The sequence below is a fragment of the Sus scrofa genome, chromosome 4 (genome assembly GCF_054392235.1).
Source record: "Sus scrofa isolate SSC_HxYL_T2T_F1_AM1 chromosome 4, Sscrofa_HxYL_maternal_Yorkshire_Landrace_v2.0, whole genome shotgun sequence".
Lineage (NCBI taxonomy): Eukaryota > Metazoa > Chordata > Mammalia > Artiodactyla > Suidae > Sus > Sus scrofa.
This window is the reverse complement of record NC_139386.1, coordinates 45,960,949-45,980,200: the sequence shown is the minus strand read 5'-3', so window position 1 is coordinate 45,980,200 and position 19,252 is coordinate 45,960,949. Positions and strand designations below refer to the sequence as shown.

At 37.5% G+C, this 19,252-nt stretch overlaps 1 protein-coding gene across 4 annotated transcripts in view; it reads right to left on the bottom strand.

The window, feature by feature from the left end:
* The window catches only part of C4H8orf88 (chromosome 4 C8orf88 homolog), a 61,137-nt gene that overhangs the window by 37,479 nt on the left and 4,406 nt on the right, over positions 1 to 19,252 (bottom strand). For 2 of the 4 annotated variants that reach the window (XR_014843011.1, XM_085021099.1), the window contains exons 2-4: positions 18,034 to 18,132; positions 15,104 to 15,177; positions 10,932 to 10,981 (exon numbers count right to left, since the gene is read on the bottom strand). Coding sequence is in view for 3 of the 4 variants with exons in the window: in XM_085021099.1 (XP_084877225.1) it covers positions 10,932 to 10,981; positions 15,104 to 15,177; positions 18,034 to 18,106 (197 nt within the window). In the remaining variant the exon portion in view is untranslated. The remainder of the gene's footprint in view (positions 1 to 10,931; positions 10,982 to 15,103; positions 15,178 to 18,033; positions 18,133 to 19,252) is intronic. The other 2 variants (XM_021089133.2, XM_085021100.1) reach the window with 1 other exon arrangement.

Here is a 19,252-nt window from a genome sequence, read left to right as displayed (position 1 = left end):
AACCTTATGCTAGAGCTGCAGACTTACTGGAGCAGGCAGATTAACCTCCTGGGGAAATAACATAAGTTCCCAGCTCCTGCTGGTGGCCCCAACCTGTGCCAGAAGAGCTGGCAGCACTGCCCATTCCCCAGGAGAGCAGTAATCTGCTCAATCAGGAAAAGCACAGGCGCCTCAGCTGCACCCAGAAGCTCTGCAGGGGCTCATGCTAGCAGCACCCAATCTGCAGAAAAAAGAGCCAAGAGAGGGCTGCTGGTGCCCACTCCTTGCCAGAGCAGCAGGCTGCCCAAGTGGAGAAAAGCACAAGATACAAGGCCCCTACCAGTGGCTGTGCAAAGGCCCACATCAGTGGCACTCATTCCAAACCAAAGAGCTATGTGAGGCCCATTAACCCACATTCCAATCCTCTGTGTCTAAAGAGAGCACACCTATCAGCAGCCAGGCAGGGGGAGGGACCACCAGAAACATCCATCCTTTCAGCTACGGAAAGAGCCTTTTAGCAACAGTTAGGGAGAAGGCCCCCAAAGACACCACAAGACTACAAAGAAGCAGCTTCCAGACAAAGGAATAAGACAAAATCACACACACACACACACACCAAAAAAAAAAAAAAAATTAAATGATGAGGAGAAAGCCAATCTACCTGATTATCTTTACTATTGGAGTGATGATAGTAAAGATAATCTAAGATCTTGGGAAAAGAATGGAGACACAAATTGAGAATTTAAAAGAAATGTTTAACAAAGAGCTAGAGGATTTAAAGAGTACGATGAATATCAGAATAGCTGAAATTAAAAATAATACAAAAGGAACCAATAGCAGGTTAACAGAGGCAGAAGAATGAATAAGTGAGGTGGAAGACAGGGTGGTGGAAATCACTGCTACATAAAAGAGTAATGAAGAAAGAATGAAAAAACTAGGAGAGTTGAAGAGACCTCTGGGACAACACTAAATGTACCAACATTCACATCATAGCAGCTCCAGAAGAAGAGAGAGAAAGGGCCAGAGAAAATATTTGGAGAGATTATAGCTGAAAATTTCCCCAATGTGGAAAGGAAACACTCACTCAAGTGGAGGATGCACAGAGAATTCCATACAAAATAAACCCATGAAGAAACACAGCAAGACACATACTAATCAAACAGACAAAAATTAAGTTCAAAGAAAAAATATTAAAGGCCACAAGGGAAAAACAACGAATAACACACAAGGGAACCCCCTTAAGGATAACAGCTGATTTTTCAGCATAAACTCTACAAGCCAGAAGGGAGCGGCAAGATATATTTGAGGTGATGAAGAGGAGGAAACTAGAACCAAGAATACTCTACCCAAGGAGTTCCTGTTGTGGTTCAGTGGTTAACGAATCCGACTAGGAACCATGGGGTTGCGGGTTCAATCCCTGGCCTTGCTCAGTGGGTTGGGGATCTGGCGTTGCCGTGAGCTGTGGTGTAGGTTGCAGACGCAGCTCAGATCCCACATTGCTGTGGCTCTGGTGTAGGCCAGGTGGCTACAGCTCCGTTTGGACCCCTAGCCTGGGAACCTCCATATGCCGTGGGAAGCGGCCCCAGATAAGGCAAAAAGACAAAACAAAAAAAAAGAATACTCTACCCAGCAAAGCTCTCATTCAGATTTTATGGAGAGATCAAAAGCTTTACAGACAACCAAAAGCCAAGAGAATTCAGCACCTCCAAACCAGCTCAACATCAACTACTAAAGGAACTTCTCTAAGCAGAAAAGGAAAAGCCACAATTAGAAAAAATAATATTAAAAATGAAAAAACTCACTGGTAAAGGCAAAGATAATTTAAAAGCAGGAAATCACCCATTGACAAATATGATATCAAAACTAGAAAGCATGAGGAGAAGTCAAATGTAGAACACTGAAAATGCATTTGAAAGGAGATCAGCAAGTAGAAACAATTCTGCCCACATACGGATTACTATAACAAAATGCAATGGGAGCCACAAATCAAATAATACACCAAAAAGAAAAAGCAAGCCAAATGTAACACTAAAGATGGTCAGCAGATCACAAAGAAGACAATAAAGAGAGGAAGGGAAGAAAAAAGACCCAAAATAGCAATCCAAAAAAATTAAGTAAGTGTCAGTAAGTACATGATTACCCTCAATTACACTGAATATAAACGGATTATATATTCCAACTAAAAGATACAGATTGGCTGAATGGATTAAAAAAAAAAGTCTATATATATGCTGCCTACAAGAGACCCACTTCATATCTAACAACACATATAGAGTGACAGTGAGGTGATGAAAGAAAATATTACATGGAAATGGAAATATAGAAAAGCAGGAGTAGCAATACTCAGATCAGACAAAACAGATTTTAAGATAAAGAAGGTCACAAGAGACAAAGAAGGACATTACATAATGACCAAAGGATCAATACAAGAAGAAGAAATAGCAATTTTAAATATATATGCACCCAACATAGGAGCACAACAATATATAAGGCAACTACTAACAGCCATAAAGGGAGAAATTGATAATAATAATAGTGGGGGACTTTAACACCACACTTACAGCAATGGACAGATCATCCAGACAGAAATTCAACAAGGAAACACAGGCCTTAAATGAATTACTAGACCAAATAGACTTAACTGATATCTATAGACCTTTTCACCCAAAGAAGCAGATTATACTTTTTTTTCAAGTACGCATGGAACATCCTCCAAGGTAGATCACATCTAGGGCCACAGATCAAGCCTTGGTAAATTTTTAAAAACTGAAATTATTTCAAGCGTTTTCTCTGATCAAAATGCTATGAGACTATAAATCAACCATAAGAAAAAAACAACAAAAAAACATAAACTCTTGGAAGCAAAACAATATGCCACTAAACAATGAACGGATCATTGAAGAAATCAAAGAGGAAATTAAAAGATATAGAGAGACAAAAGACAATGAAGATACAGTAATCCAAAACCTATGGGACATAGCAAAAGCAGTTCTTAGAGGGAAGTTTATATCAATACAATCTTATCTCAGGAAACAAGAAAAAACTCAAGTAAACAACCTAACCTTACACCTTACACATCCAGAGAAGAATAGACAAAGCCCAAAATTAGTAGAAGAAAAGAAATCATAAAGATTAGAGCAGAAATTAATAACATAGAGACAAAGAAAACAATTGAGAAGATCAATGAAACCAAAAGTTGGTTCTTTGAAATGATCAAGAAAATTGATAAACCTTTAGCCAGACTCATCAAGAAAAAAAAGAGAAGGTTCAAATCAATAAAATTAAAAATAAAAAAGGTGAAGTTACAACCAACACTGCAGAAATACAAAGAATCATGAGAGACCACTATGAGCAACTATATGCCAATAAAATGGACAACCTAGAAGAAATGGACAGATTCTTACAAAGGTACAATCTACCAAGACTGAACCAGGAAGAAATACAAACTATGAACCGACCAATCACAAGTGCTAAAACTGAAAATGTGATTTAAAAACTTGCAAAAAACACAAGTGGAAGACCTGATGGCTTCTCAGTGGAGTTCTACCAAACATTCAGAGAAGAGTTAACACCTCTTCTTCTGAAATTTTCCCCAAAATATTGCAGAGGAAGGAACACTGACAAGATCATTCTCTGAAGCCACCATCACCCTGATACCAAAACAAGACAAAGATATCACAAAAAAAGAAAATCATAGACCAATATCAGTGATGAACATAGATGCAAAAAATCCTCAACAAAATATCAGCCTAATGCATATAAATATATATTAAAAAGATCGTACACCATGGTCAAGTAGGATTTATCCCAGGGATGCAAGGATTCTTCAATATCCACAAATCGATGTGATACACTACATCAACAAATTGAAAAATAAAAACTGTATTATCATCTCAATAGATCCTGAAAAGCTTTTGACAAATTCAACACTCATTCCTGATAAAAACTCTCCAGAAAATGGGTAACACGAGCCATTTATGACATATAACAGCTAGTATCATTCTCAACAGAAAAAAAGCTGAAAGCATTTCCTCTAGGATCAGGAACAAGACAAGGATGTCCACTTTCACCAATGTTATTTAACATAGTTTTGGAAATCCTAGCCACGGCAATCAAAGAAAAAAAGAAATAAAAGGAATCCAAATGGGAATTTAAGAAGTATAACTACCATTGTTTGCAGACGACAAAATCCTAAGAAAATCCTAAGGTCACTACCAGAAAACTATTGGGATTCATCAATGAATTTGGTAAAGTTACAGGATACAAAATTAACACACAGAAATCAACTGCATTTCTATATACTCATAATGAAATATCAGAAATAGAAATTCAGGAAACCATCATACTTACCATCACATCAAAAAGAATAAAATACCTAGGAATGAATCTACCTAAAGTGACAAAAGACTTGTACATTGAAAACTATAAGACACTGACGAAAGAAATCAAAGACACAGATAGATGGAATGATATAGCATGATTTTGGTTATCAAATGACAATCCTGCCTAAGGTAATCTACAGATTCAATGCAATCCCTATCAAATTACCAATGATAATCTTTACAGAACTACAACAAAATATTTTAAAATTTGTATGGAACACAAAAGACGTCTAATAGCCAAAGCACTTTTGAAAAATCAGGCTTTCAACTTCAGACCCTACTACAAAGCTATAATCATCAAAACAATATGATACTGACACAAAAACAGATATATAGATCAATGGAACAGGAGAGAAAGCCCAGAAATAAACCCAAAAACCTAAGGTCAACTAATCTATGACAAAAGAGGCAAGAACATGCAGTGGAGTAAAGACATTCTCTTCAATAAATGGTGCTGGGAAAACTGGAAAGCTACACATAAAAAGAATGAAATTAGAACATTTTCTAACATCATACACAAAAATAAACTCAAAATGGATTAAACACCTAAATGCAAAGCCAGATATTATAAAACTCCTAGAGGAAAACTTGGGCATAATGCTCTTTGACATAAATCTCAGCAATATCTTGTTTGACCCACCTCCTAAAATAAAGACAATAAAAAAATAAACAACAACAAAAAAAAAACAATGAGACCTAATTAAATTTAAAAGCTTCTGCAGAGTAAAGGAAACCATTAAAAAAATGAAAAGATAATCCACAGAATGGGACAAAAATCTTTGCAAATGATTCAACCAACAAAGGTTTAATCCCCAAAATATACAATTCAACAACAAAAAAAACCAACAACCCAATCAAAAAATGGGCAGAAGACCTAAACAGACATTTCTCCAAAAAAGATATACAGATGGCCAGCAGGCACGTGAAAAAATGCTCAACATCACTAATTACTAGAGAAATGCAAATCAAAACTACAATGAGGTACCACCTCACACCAGTTAGAGTGGCCATCATTAACAGATGAACAAACAACAAATGCTGGAGAGGATTTGGAGAAAAGGGAACCCTCCCTCACTGTTGGTGGGAATGTAAGTTGGTACAACCACTATGGAAACAGTATGGAAATACCTCAGAAAAGTAAATATAGAAGTAACACATGATCCAGCAATCCCACTCCTGGGTACACATCTGGACAAAACTTTCATTGCAAAAGAGACATGCACCCCTTATCTTCACCACAGCACTATTCACAATAGCCAAGGCACAGAAACAACCTAAATGCTCACTGATAAATGAATGGATTAGGAAGATGTGGTATATATATACAATGGAATACTATTCAGCCATAAAGAGGACAAAATAATGCCATTTGTAGCAACATGGATGGAACCAGACTCTCTTACTGAGTGAAGTAAGTCAGAAAGAGAAAAAGAGACACCATATGATATCACTTATGTATGGAGTCTAAAATATGGCACAAAAAACTTATCTACAAAACAGAAACAGGTCATGGACATGGAGGACAGACTTGTTTGCTGGTGCGAGGGTGAGGGAGTAGGATGGACTGGGAGTTTGGGGTTAGTAGATGCAAACCATTGCATTTGGAGTGGATAAGCAATGAGACTGCTGTATATATCACAGGGAATTATACCTAATCACTTGTGATAGAACATGATGGAGGATAATGTGAGAAAAGGACTGTATACATATGATTAACTGGGTCATTTTGCTGTATAGCATAAATTGACAGAACATTGTAAATCAACTATAGGGAAAAAATTTGAAAAGTGAAAAAAATAATGGATTATATGTTTTCATTTACATGAAATTTTAGAACAGCTAAAACTAGTAGTTAAAGCAGATCAGCAGATCCTAGAGAAGGAGTGAGCACTGGAATTAGTGGAACTGGGGATGGTGAATTACTGTCTAAAGGAATAAAAGGCATTTTGGAGGAAGGTAAAAATGTTATATATCTTCATTGTGGCGTTGGTTACAGGCTTTACAATTTATCAAAACTTATTGAGCAAATGAGTTCATTTTACTGTATATAAAGTATACCTTAATAAAGTTGGTTTAAAAAACTGCACAGCATTACAAAAAAGTTTATGTGTTATTTCTGACATAGGTTCTGGTATTTTTTTGCATTATAAATGAAGCAGTAGACAAAATTTTAAACTTAGAAGTAGATTTAATTAACTGATTTTCTCTATAAAATGTGCAATGTTAATATATTCACTTTTACATATAAAATTTTTAAAAGGTCAAGGGTTCCAAGGAGTTATGAATAAGACTAAGACAGCATAAGTCTGTGAGGAAATAATATAGATTATTCTATGACTTGTACTTTACAATTGATCATCTATATTAAAAAACAGATTTCTATCTCATACCATAAAAATTTCAGGTAGACTATACACCTAAAAATAAAAGCTAAACTTTAAAAATTGTGGAAGAATATGTAAGAAAAATATTTTTTGATTTTAGGAATGGGAAGACTTCATAAACAATGACATAAAAAGTGACATCATAAAAAAAATTGATATGACTACATTAAGATTTTAAACTTTTGAAAAAAAAAAAAACAAAATAATTCTCACAGACCAAGAAAAATAGACAAATGATATAAACTGATTAATTCACAAAACAGAAAAACCAAATGGCCAAAATGAACATTAAAAGATGCTACACTCCAAAGTAATAAAGAATTAAAACAAACAAAAGGTACATTTCTCACCCATTAAACATGAAAAAAGAATGAAAGTCTGACAATAACAAGGTATGAACATAGAAAAAAAAAAAACAGACCTTCTTGCACTGCTTGTACAAATCACTTAGTGTATAGCAGTTCTACTCCAGTTTTAAACACACAGAACTTCTCAAACATGTATAAATATAACATATAGATGCTGTTTACTGTAGCATTTATTATAAAATAGAAACAAGCGTCATGGCCATTGACAAAAAATGAGACAAAAAATGTGGTATCTTAATATAAAGAGATTTTTCTGTATCAGCACATATTTAGATAAGAAAGTAGTAAAACGGTTACTTTTTTTTTTTTTTTTTTTTTTGTCTTTTTGCCATTTCTTAGGCCACTCCCGCAGCATACGGAGGTTCCCAGGCTAGGGGTCTAACCAGAGCGGTAGCTGCCAGCCTACGCCAGAGCCACAGCAACGTGGGATCCGAGCCGCATCTGCGACCTACACCACAGCTCACAGCAATGCCAGATCCTTAACCCACTGAGCAAGGGAAGGGATCGAACCCGCAACCTCATGGTTCCTAGTCAGATTCATTAACCACTGCACCACGACGGGAACTCCACAATGGTTACTTCTGATCAGAGGATAGGTGACTGGGGGATAGAGACTGGAAAAAAAACTTCACTAAATGCCATTTTGTATGTTTTGAATTTTCAATCTGTGACTGTTTTAGTCAAAAATTGTATTAAAAAAATTTATGTGAAAACATACGGCAAAACATACATAGATAATATGCTATTTATATAAAATTATAAAACAGTAAAAACAATTCTATTTGTTATAGCAAAAGTACTAATACCTTTCGGAAACAATAACAAATTGTGGACTATTATCTTTGGGAGGTGTAGAAAAGAAGTAGGATGGTGCAGGGACAGTGTTTTTAACTACATCTGTAAGGATTTTTCTTTAAAATTTTCTAAAACAAATATCGAAAAATATTTAGATTTAAAAATGGTGAGCACCTTCTCCCACAAACACATCAAAAAAACACATCTACATGTAAAATGACTCACACAGAACATCAACTGAATTCTGGCAGAATTACTTAAACCTCCAAAAAGGGCAAGACACTCTTGACCTAACTGGGTAGAACAAAAGGAAAAATGAGAGAGAGGAAAGGAATCAGGATGGGACTAGCATCCCTGAGAGGGAGCTGTGAAAGAGAAAAGGAACCCACATCCTGGGAAGCCACCTAACTGACGGAAAGATCAGCCGAGTCGGAGAGACCTCAAAGTCTCCAAGAAAAGTATAGCAGCTGGACTGAGGAGGGCAAAGCAAAGTTAGAGCCACACAGATCATCTGAACCACCGGCCCGGACACCAGAGCCTGAGATGCTCATGCGAGGGCTGGGTGCTGAGACTTAGGGTCTGGAGGTCAATCCTGGGGAGAGGACTGGGGTCGGCTGTGTAGAAACAGCCTAAGGGCTAGGGAGCAGTGTGCCACGGGTGGGGGAATGGTGTGGTATGGGCTGGGGAGTGGAACACCATGGCAGAGGGAACCCAGGAGAAGGTCCGGACCCGCAGGAGAGGCAAAGTGCCTTCGTTGGGGAGGGCGAGAGGAGGAGGGGTGGACCCTATATGTAACTTCCTGTGCATGAGCGTGCAAGAGAGACTGAGGCCTCTCAGAGGGCGGAGCGGTTCCGATGCAGGCTACAGGCAGCAAGAAGCCTCTCGCTTGGTTTACAGGAGACTGGGTACTTCCTGTGCAGGTCACTGCTGGCCAGGCACCTCTTGTGTGGGCTAAGGGCATCAAGGGGCTAAATGCGATGTGGTGCTTCTTGCATGATCCATAGGTGGCAAGGGACAGATCACGTAGGTTGTCTAGGAGGCTGAAGGGAGGAGTGGCCTGCCACCACTGGGGCCTGTGAAGGGCCCCACCTGTGGCCACAGTCACCTCAGGGGTTGAAAACAAAACAAAACAAAACAGGGCACTGCAACCAAGTACCATACGCTGTTGCTCTCACTCCCCTGGGAAGACACCCACCCTGCAGCTGCCACAGCCAAACGCTCCGGGCAGCACCCAGCCACACAATCACTGTCCCTTCCCAAGACCCTACAAATAGAAGCAGTTGGTACAGTACCTCCCGCATGGGCTAAGTGAGAAGGAGTGCTTCATGCATGATCTACAGGTGGCAGAGGCAAACCACTGCAGTTATCACTGATTCCAGAGGCAGTCATGGCCTGCTACCACCAGTAGACCCTGAAAAGGCACCACCTGCAGTTCCAATCACCTCAGAGGAGGGCACTGCAATCAAAAACTAGCTGTTGTAGCTCTCACTCCCCTAGGAACTCATGCACCCTACTGCTGCTACTGCCAAATGCTCTGGTCACCTTATAGATCTGCCTAGAGCTCATTACCACTTCCGAAGGCCCTGCAACTAGGAGCAGAATGTGCCAGCTTCCTGAAGGTCCTTGCTGCTGTTGAGAGCCCAGCAACCAGGCACTGACTGTTGGCCCTACCCATTGCCTCATGCTCCCTGAAAACACACTGAGCATCCTGGGGATAACAGCCTGCACACACTGAAGAGAGAGACAACAACTATTCAACTCCCAGACCAAAAATAAATAGTAATCCCTGCAAAAATACAAAGGGCTGCTCTTGAATAGAAGTAGCCTTAGGACACTACAGTTTGGATTCCCCAAACAAACAGAAAAAGAAAAAAAATAAACAAGACGAAGAAGCTCCAAATTTAAAAAAAAAAAAAAAAAAAAAAAAACAGTAAGAAGAAATAGGGTGGAGGAAACCAGAATTGGAAAGCAATCACATAAATAAGCCAGCATATGATCTAAACATGAAGATGTTAAAACAAACATCAAAATCATACAATGGTGGGGAAGGAAAGTAAGAAAATATATATTCTCTTTTTTATTTTAATGATATTTGAGCCTATAGGAATTATCAGCCTAAAGCAATCAGATACAAAAAAGGGTTAACATACTGAAAAAAACAGGGCAACCACAAATGAAAACCGAACGTTATATTCACAAAAACTGAAAAGAAAAATACTCAAGCATAAAATAAGTGAAAACCATCCAACCAAAAAAAGAAAAGAGAAACATAGACTCAACTGGAAAACAAAGTTTGAAATGGCAATAAATACATATCTATCAATAATCACCTTAAATGTCAATGCACTTAATACTCTGCCACAGAGTGACAGATTGTATAAAAAAGAAAAAACCTTCAATCTGCTGTCTACAAGAGACTCACCTTAGGGCAAAGGACACAGATAGACTGAAAGTGAGCAGATGGGAAAAGATACTTCATGCCAATGGACAAGACAGGAAAGCAGGAGCTGCAGTACTCATATCAAACAAAATAGATTTTAAAACAAAGGCTATAAAGAAAGACAAAGAAGGACATTATTTAATGGTTAAAAGATCCATTCAAGAAGAAGATACTGCTGGAGATCCTATTGTGGCGCAGTGGTTAACAAATCCGACTAGGAACTATGAAGTTGCGGGTTTGATCCCTGGCCTTGCTCAGTGGGTTAAGGATCCAGCGTTGCCATGAGCTGTGGCGTAGGCTGAGACGTGATTGGATCCCGCGTTAATGTGGCTCTGGCAGAGGCAGGTGGCTACAGCTCCAATTAGACCCCTAGCCTGGGAACCTCCATATGCCATGGGAGCAGCCCAAAAAATGGCAAAAAAAAAAAAAAAAAGAAAGAAAAGAAAAGGAAGAGGATTACAATCGTCAATATATGTGCCCCAAATTGAGGAGCACCCAGATATATACCACAAATATTAACAGACATAAAAGGAGAAATTGATGGGAATATAATCATAGCAGGAGACTTTAACACCCCACTCACCATCCATGGACAGATCCTCTAGACAGAAAATCAGTAAGACAACAGAGATCCTAAAGGACACAATAGAAAAGTTAGACATATTTTACATTTTCAGGACATTACATCCAAAAAAATCAGAATACACATTCTTCTCAAGTGCCCATGGAACATTCTCAAGAACTGATCACATACTGGCACACAAAGCTAAACCTCAACAAATTTAGGAGCATAGAAATTATTTCAAGTATCTTCTCTGACCACGATGGCATGAAACTAGGTATCAACCATAGGAAAAGAAATGAGCATAAAACCTACTACATGGAGACTAAACAGCATGCTACTAAAAAACCACTGTGTCAATGAGGAAATCAAGAAGGAAATTAAAAAGTACCTAGAGACAAATGAAGACACAACCTCTCAAAATCTGTGGGATGATGCAAAAGCAGTGCTCAGAGGGAAGTTCATGGCAATACAGGCCTTCCTCAAAAAAGAAGAAAAAGCTCAAATCGACAACCAACCCAACACCTAAATGAATTGGAAAAAGAAGAACAACAACAACAACAAAAAAACCTAAAGTCAGCAGAAGGAAGGAAATCATAATGAACAAAGAGGAAAACAATAAAATAGAGATTCAAAAAACAATTAGAAGAACTCCATAAATCCAAGAGCTGGTTCTTTGAAAAGGTAAACAAAATTGAAAAACCTCTGGCTAGACTCACCAAGAAGAGGAGAGGAAAAACCCAAATAAACAAAATCAGAAACGAAAAAGGAGAAATCACAACTGACACGCAGAAATACAAAAAGCAGTAAGAGAATACTATGAACAACTATATGCCAACAAATTTGACAACCTAGAAGAAATGGACAACTTTCTAGAGACTTACAGCCTGCCAAAACTGAGCCGAGAAGAAACAGATCAACTGAACAGACCAATCACTAGAAATGAAATTGAATGTGTCATAAAAACACTCCCTACAAATAAAAGCCCAGGACCAGATGGCTTCACAGGCGAATTCTACCAAACATACATAGAGGATCTGGTGCACATCCTCCTTAAACTCTTTCAAAAGGTTGAAGAAGAAGGAACACTCCCAAAGACATTCTATGACTCCACCATCACCCGAATTCCAAAACCAGACAAAGATACCACCAAAAAAGAAAACTATCTACCAATACCCTTGATGAATATAGATGCAAAAATTCTCAACAAGATCTTAGCCAACCGAATCCAACAACATATCAAAATGATCATACACCACGACCAGCTGGGATTCATCCCAGGTGCACAAGGATGGTTCTACATATGCAAATCAATCAATGTCATATACCACATTAACAAAAGAAAAGTCGAAGACCATATGACCACCTCAATAGATGCAGAAAAAGCATTTGACAGAGTCCAACATCCGTTCATGATAAAAACTCTGGCCAAAGTGGGTATAGAGGGAACATACCTTCACATAATCAAAGCCATTTATGACAAACCCACAGCAAATATAATACTCAGTGGAGAAAAGCTGAAAGCCTTCCCACTAGAATGTGGAACAAGACAAGGACGCCCACTCTCAGCACTCTTATTCAACATAGTACTGGAAGTCCTAGCCACAGCAGTCAGACACACAAAAGAAATAAAAGGCATCCAAATAGGAAGAGAAGAGGTCAAACTGTCACTGTATGCAGAGGACCTGATACTATATATAGAAAACCCTAGGGACTCAACCCCCAAACTACTCAAACTGATCAATGAATTCAGCAAAGTAGCAGGATACAAGATTAACATTCAGAAATCAGTTGCTTTTCTGTATACTAACAACAAAATATTAGAAAAGGAATACAAAAATACAATACCTTTTAAACATGCACCCCAAAAAAATCAAATACCTGGGACTACACCTGACCAAGGAGGTAAAGGACTTATATGCAGAGAAGTATAAAACATTAATCAAGGAAATTAAAGAAGATGTAAAGCAATGGAAAGACAGTCCATGCTCCTGGGTTGGAAAAAGTAATATTGTAAAAATGGCCATACTACCCAAAGCAATCTACAGACTCAATGCAATCCCTATCAAATTACCCATGTCAGTGTTCACAGAACTAGAACAAACAATCCAACAATGTATATGGAACCACGAAAGACCCAGAATTGCCAAAGCAATCCTGAGGAACAAAAACCAAGCAGGAGGCATAACTCTCCCAGACTTCAGGCAATACTACAAAGCCACAGTCATCAAGACAGTGTGGTACTGGTACCAAAACAGACAGACAGACCAATGGAAGAGAATAGAGAACCCAGAAACAAACCCAGACACCTATGGTCAATTAATCTTTGACAAAGGAGGCAAGAACATAACATGGGAAAAAGACACTTTATTCAGCAAGCATTGCTGGGAAACCTGAACAGCTGCATGCAAATCAATGAAGCTGGAACACACCCTCACACCATGCACGAAAATAAACTCAAAGTGGCTAAAAGACTTAAATCTAAGACAACACACCATCAAACTCCTCGAAGAGAACATAGGCAAAACATTCTCTGACATCAACCTCATGAATATTTTCTCAGGTCAGTCTCCCAAGGCAACAGAAATAAGAGCAAAAAGAAACCAATGAGACCTAATCAAACTGACAAGCTTTTGCACAGCAAGGGAAACCAAAAAGAAAAAAAAAAAAAAAAAAGGACAACTTACAGAATGGGAGAAAAGACTTTCAAACGATGCAACAGACAAGGTCTTAATCTCCAGGATACACAATCAACTTATACAACCCAACAGCAAAAAAGCCAACCGCCCAATGGAAAAATGGGCAAAAGACCTGAATAGACCATTCTCTAAGGAAGTTATACAGATGGCCAAAAAGCACATGAAAAAATGCTCAACATCCCTGATTATTAGAGAAATGCAAATCAAAACTTCCACAAGATACCACTTCACACCAGTCAGAATGGCCATCATTAATAAGTCCACAAAGAATGAATGCTGGAGGGGGGTGTGGAGAAAAGGGAACCCTCCTGCACTGTTGCTGGGAATGTAAGCTGGTACAACCACTATGTGGGACAATATGGAGGTACCTTAAAATCTATACATAGAACTACCATATGACCCAGCAATCCCACTCTTCGGCATATATCTGGACAAAACTTCCTTTTTTTTTTTTCCTTTTTGCCTTTTCTAGGGCTGTTCCCGCAGCATATGGAGGTTCCCAGGCTAGGGGTCAAATTGGAGCTGTAGCCACCAGTCTACGCCAGAGCCACAGCAACACGGGATCCAAGCCGCCTCTGCAACCTACACCACAGGTTACAGTACAGCACCGGATCCTTAATCCACTGAGCAAGGCCAGGGATCGAACCTGCAACCTCATGGCTCCTAGTCATATTCATTAACCACTGCACCACGACAAGAACTCCTGGACAAAATTTTCTTTAAAAATACAGATGCACCCTCATGTTCACTGCAGCACTATTCACAATAGCCAAGACATGGAAACAACCCAAATGTCCATTGACAGATGACTGGATTAGGAAGATGTGGTATATATACCAATGGAGTCCTACTCAGCCATAAAATAAACAAAATAATGCTATTTGCAGCAACATGGATGGAACTAGAGACTCGTACTGAGTGAAATAATTCAGAAAGAGAAAGACAAATACCATATGATATCACTTATATCTGGAATCTAATATATGGCACAAAGGAAGCTTTCTACAGAAAAGAAAATCAGGGACTTGGAGAAAAGACTTGTGGTTGCCAAGGGGGAGGGGGAGGGAGTGGGATGGATTGGGAATTTGGGGTTAATAGATACAGACTATTGCCTTTGGAATGGATAAGCAATGAGATACTGCTGTATAGCACTGGGAACTGTATCTAGTCACTTATGATGGAGCATGATAATGTGAGAAAAAAGAATCTATACATGTATGTGTAACTGGCACCATGCTGTACAGTAGAAAATTAACAGAACACTATAAACCAGGTATAATGAAAAAAATAAAAATCATAGTAAAAATAAAAAAATAAGAAAAATAAAAATGGGTATAATGAGTATTTATTCTAATATATGCTTGAAATATATCTTAACTTTTTCAAAAGCATATAAAGCACTTAGTACAGTATGTGGCACACAATAGCATGATACTAACAAGTGTAACTCTCCTATTTTTAATGCTTCGTTTTATTATAACTTCGAAGACTTACTCTGCTAACTCCACTTTGTAAGCACTGAGTGTTGCATGTATATTCATTCTGAAAGTTAAATGGGAATACTGCTCCTGTAAGGAAAGGAAAAAAGAAACTACTTTAAATATCCATTAATTCAATAAATGATATAATGTCACTTACATTATATATACCTTAAGTATCCAGGATATTCTAGGAACTGTTTTTAAATGTTTCCTGATAATTCATTTACTCAACACAATGAAATGTCAGCCACCATGTTAGGGGATGGGTTTGTAAGCATAAAAAATAGTTTTGAACTAAATGAGTTCATGGCCTATTTTTAAAAACAACCCCATAAATAATGACTATAATAAAAATAAGTATACGAGAGCTAGAAAGAAGATACCATGGGAGAGTAGAGTGGGCTTTGGGGTATTAGTGAAGGTTTCACAAAGAAAAATAGTTCAATCTGGGTCATAAAGAAAAAGTAGATTGCTTGGGGATGAGAGTTGGTCAGGGAGTACAGAAGTATGTTGAGAAAGGCCTAAAGTTAATTTATGATTTACTTAACTTTTCTACTTAATAAACCCCTCCCCCTGTCCAGGTCTTAAGAAGCCGTAATTAAATGAGAGATAAGGGCAACCAGCCCACTCTCATCCCTGTAGTAGCCTTTGAGGGAAAGGATCAGTGAAAAACTTAATCCGTACAAATGAGGAAGGGAGGAGACTGGCCATAGAAAAGAGTAGCTCCCAATGGTTTTATTTCCTTCCCTTAGGATAAAATCTGAGACTTGCCCTATACAATTGCTTCTTCAGTGCACCAGAAAGATATGGTGTTGGCACTGCTAAGCTTTGGTCCACAAGTTACCTTAATATCATTAATTTCCTTAACTGTCTGTCCAAAGTCACAGCCATCTTCAGAGGACACATGACCAAAGTAGACATAACCTTCCTTGTAGGAACCAAAGATGGGAGAACAAATGGAGGACTAAAGAACTGTGTCATTTCTGTCGTTCCTGCTTAATCTTTGCACCCAATAAAAAATAATAATAAAAAGGCAATTTTTTGCTTTTTCCAAGTAGCTATTTAGGTGAATACACGAACTAAAAAGAATCTGAATGTTTCACATTTTATGTATATATATGTATATGTATTATATATGAGTATATACATAACAAGAAATGAAAGGCATAAAAAGGTTAACATTCTAATTTACGAATTAAATACCAAGCATTTCAAGAATTTGTACAAAAGATTAGTTTTATGGACAAAAGAAAATATTTTAATTTTAGAAATTTTAATTTAGATTTCCTAAAAAATTAGATTTTATGTTCCAGCTCAAGCATAGCCCTAATCTGTAAGTGTTGCTTTATCCTAATTTTTTCAATTAGGAATATTTTTATAAAGGTTAATGCTCGCTACAGCGTGACTATTCTGCAAAAATCATAATCACCAGACACAATTTGTATTGTGAGTATTATTCTGAGCAGAAGCCAACTATCAACCGTGAAAATGAGACATAAAAAAATATACAGGGAGTTCTCATCGTGGCAGAGCAGAAATAAATCCAACTAGGAACCATGAGGTTGTGGGTTCAATCCCTGGCCTCACTCAGTGGGTTAAGGATCTGTCATTGCAGTGAGCTGTGGTATAAGTCACAGATGCAGCTTGGATCTGGTGTTGCTGTGGCTGTGGTGTAGGCCTGCAGCTGTAGCTCTGAATCAAAGCCTAACCTGAGATCCTCCATATGCCGTGGGTGAGGCCTTAAAAAGATAAAAAGACAAAAAAAAAAAAAATATATATATATATATATATGTATATATATATACATACACACACACACACACAAATTGCTCTCAGACTAGAACTATGCTTCCCATTTCTGTTGGTCTGGTAGACTACGGATTAGTAGACCATTTGAATATTCTTTTATTGCAAATCAAAATCACAATGAGGTTATCACCTCACGCTGGTCAGAATGGCTGTCATCATAAAGCCTACAAACAGGAGTTCCTTCTGTGGAGCAATGGGATTGGCAGCATCTTGGGAGTGCTGGGACACAGGTTCAATGCCCGGCCTGGCACAGTGGGTTAAGGATCAGCACTGCCGCAGCTGTGGCCTAGGTGGCAACTGCAGCTTGGATCTGATCCCTGGCCCAGGAACAAAAAAAAAAAAAAAAGTCTACAAATAATAAATGCTGGTGCAGGTTGGAGAAAATGGAACTCTATTCACTGTCGGTGAGAATGAAAATTGTATAGCCACTATCGAAAATACCACTATGAAAAACAGTATGGGCATGCCTTAAAAAACTAAAAATAGAGTTACCATAGAACCCAACAATCCCACTCCTGGTTATATATCCGGAAAAGACAAAAACTCTAATTCAAAAAGATAATGCACAATTTACAATAGCCAAGACAATGGAAACAATCCAAGTGCCCATCAATAGGCAACTGGCTTAAGATATGTTATACATACACAATGGAATATTACTCAGCCATTAAAAAGCACAAAATATTGCCACTGCAGCAACAAGGAGGGACCTAGAGAATGTTATACTTAGTGAAGTAAGTCAATACAGAGAAAGACAATACAATAGCATGTCATACAAACTATATATCACACACAAACTACTATACATAAAACAGATTAGCAACAAGGATTTGCTATATAACACAATTAACTATATTCAATATCTTATAATAACCTGTGATGGAAAATTATGTACAGATAACTGAATCACTGCTGTAAACCTGAAACTAACATAATATTAAAAATAAATTATACTTCAATTTTTTAAAAAAAGAATCTTTCTGGTAATGCTTTTAAATTCTTTAGAGATCACTGGTTTTTAAATCTCCACCATAAACAATTCATATAATATTATTTATGTATTATTCAGCCTTTGAAGTACTAATTATCCACTAACTTATTAATATTCTTAAAAGTGTACCCTAGATTACTCACCAGGGGGAGAAGTCAGATGACGAACAGGTCTTGCTGGTTGAAGTGGTTTACCAATCAATTTTTTGGTTTCCATTATCACAAAGACCTTGAGATTCCATACTTTAGAAGGGAAAAATACATTTTATCTTCTGGACAAGATAATCTATTTGTTGAGTACATATACAAATAACCATGACATTCATTTGAAGATAACTATTACTTAAGATGGAATACACAAACACAAAAGTACAGTGTCTGATACACAGATGTTCAATAAATTGTTGAATTCATAAATTTATTCTATTTCACCATTTATCTGTACATTCAAGTATTCTGTCCAGAATTCCCTCACTCTCCCTGCTGCTCTTCTCCCAAATTTCTATTCATCCTCAAGACCAAGGTCAAGTTCTTGCTACTTCCTTGGAAAGTAGCCTCATGTCCCAACACTAACATTAAATAAAAGTTCATATGAAGTTCTTTAGTTTCCAACAAATAGTTGACGGTAAAATAACAATAATAGTAATGATAAAAATTTTATTTCTTCCTCCACCAGTCCATACTGCATTTTTCTTATTAATTTTTCTAAAAATGTATCCTATAAAGTCTATTACATGTCTAATTGATTAGACTGAATTAGCTGAAGCCAAAAAAAACTACACTTTATTTTTGTATCTTAGTAGTTTTACTAAATAAATATATAAACTTAAATACCTCCTTTTTAATGAAAATATGATGCTGAATGGATCAAAAGTGTTCCAAATTTTGATGCCTATCAAGACAAAGTCAAAAGTAAAACTCCATCTGAATTTGCACCTGCTCAGCCAGAAACTCACTGTAAACATAAGGTCTTGACTTGACGTTAGTCTAAGTGACTGTGTCCTTAAGTATAAAATAGGGTTAATAACTTTCTTTTAGCTCAAAAGAAATGCTTTCCTCTTTGAACATATTTAAATGTTAAAAATCATAAATTTATAAACAACCTCTCAAAGTCAGCAATGACAACTAAACACAAAATATTTTTTCCTATATTTTGAAGACAAGCACCCAAGTACTCCAAGTTAACACCTATCTACCTTCTTAATGTCTATGTAACCGGTATTTCAACATGGTGATTAATAATCTTCTAAACAAAACTAATACTGTTTATACTTGTTGGCATTACAACTGTGATATAACAGGAAACAAAAAAAAAAAGGGAGTTCCCGTCGTGGCGCAGTGGTTAACGAATCCGACTAGGAAC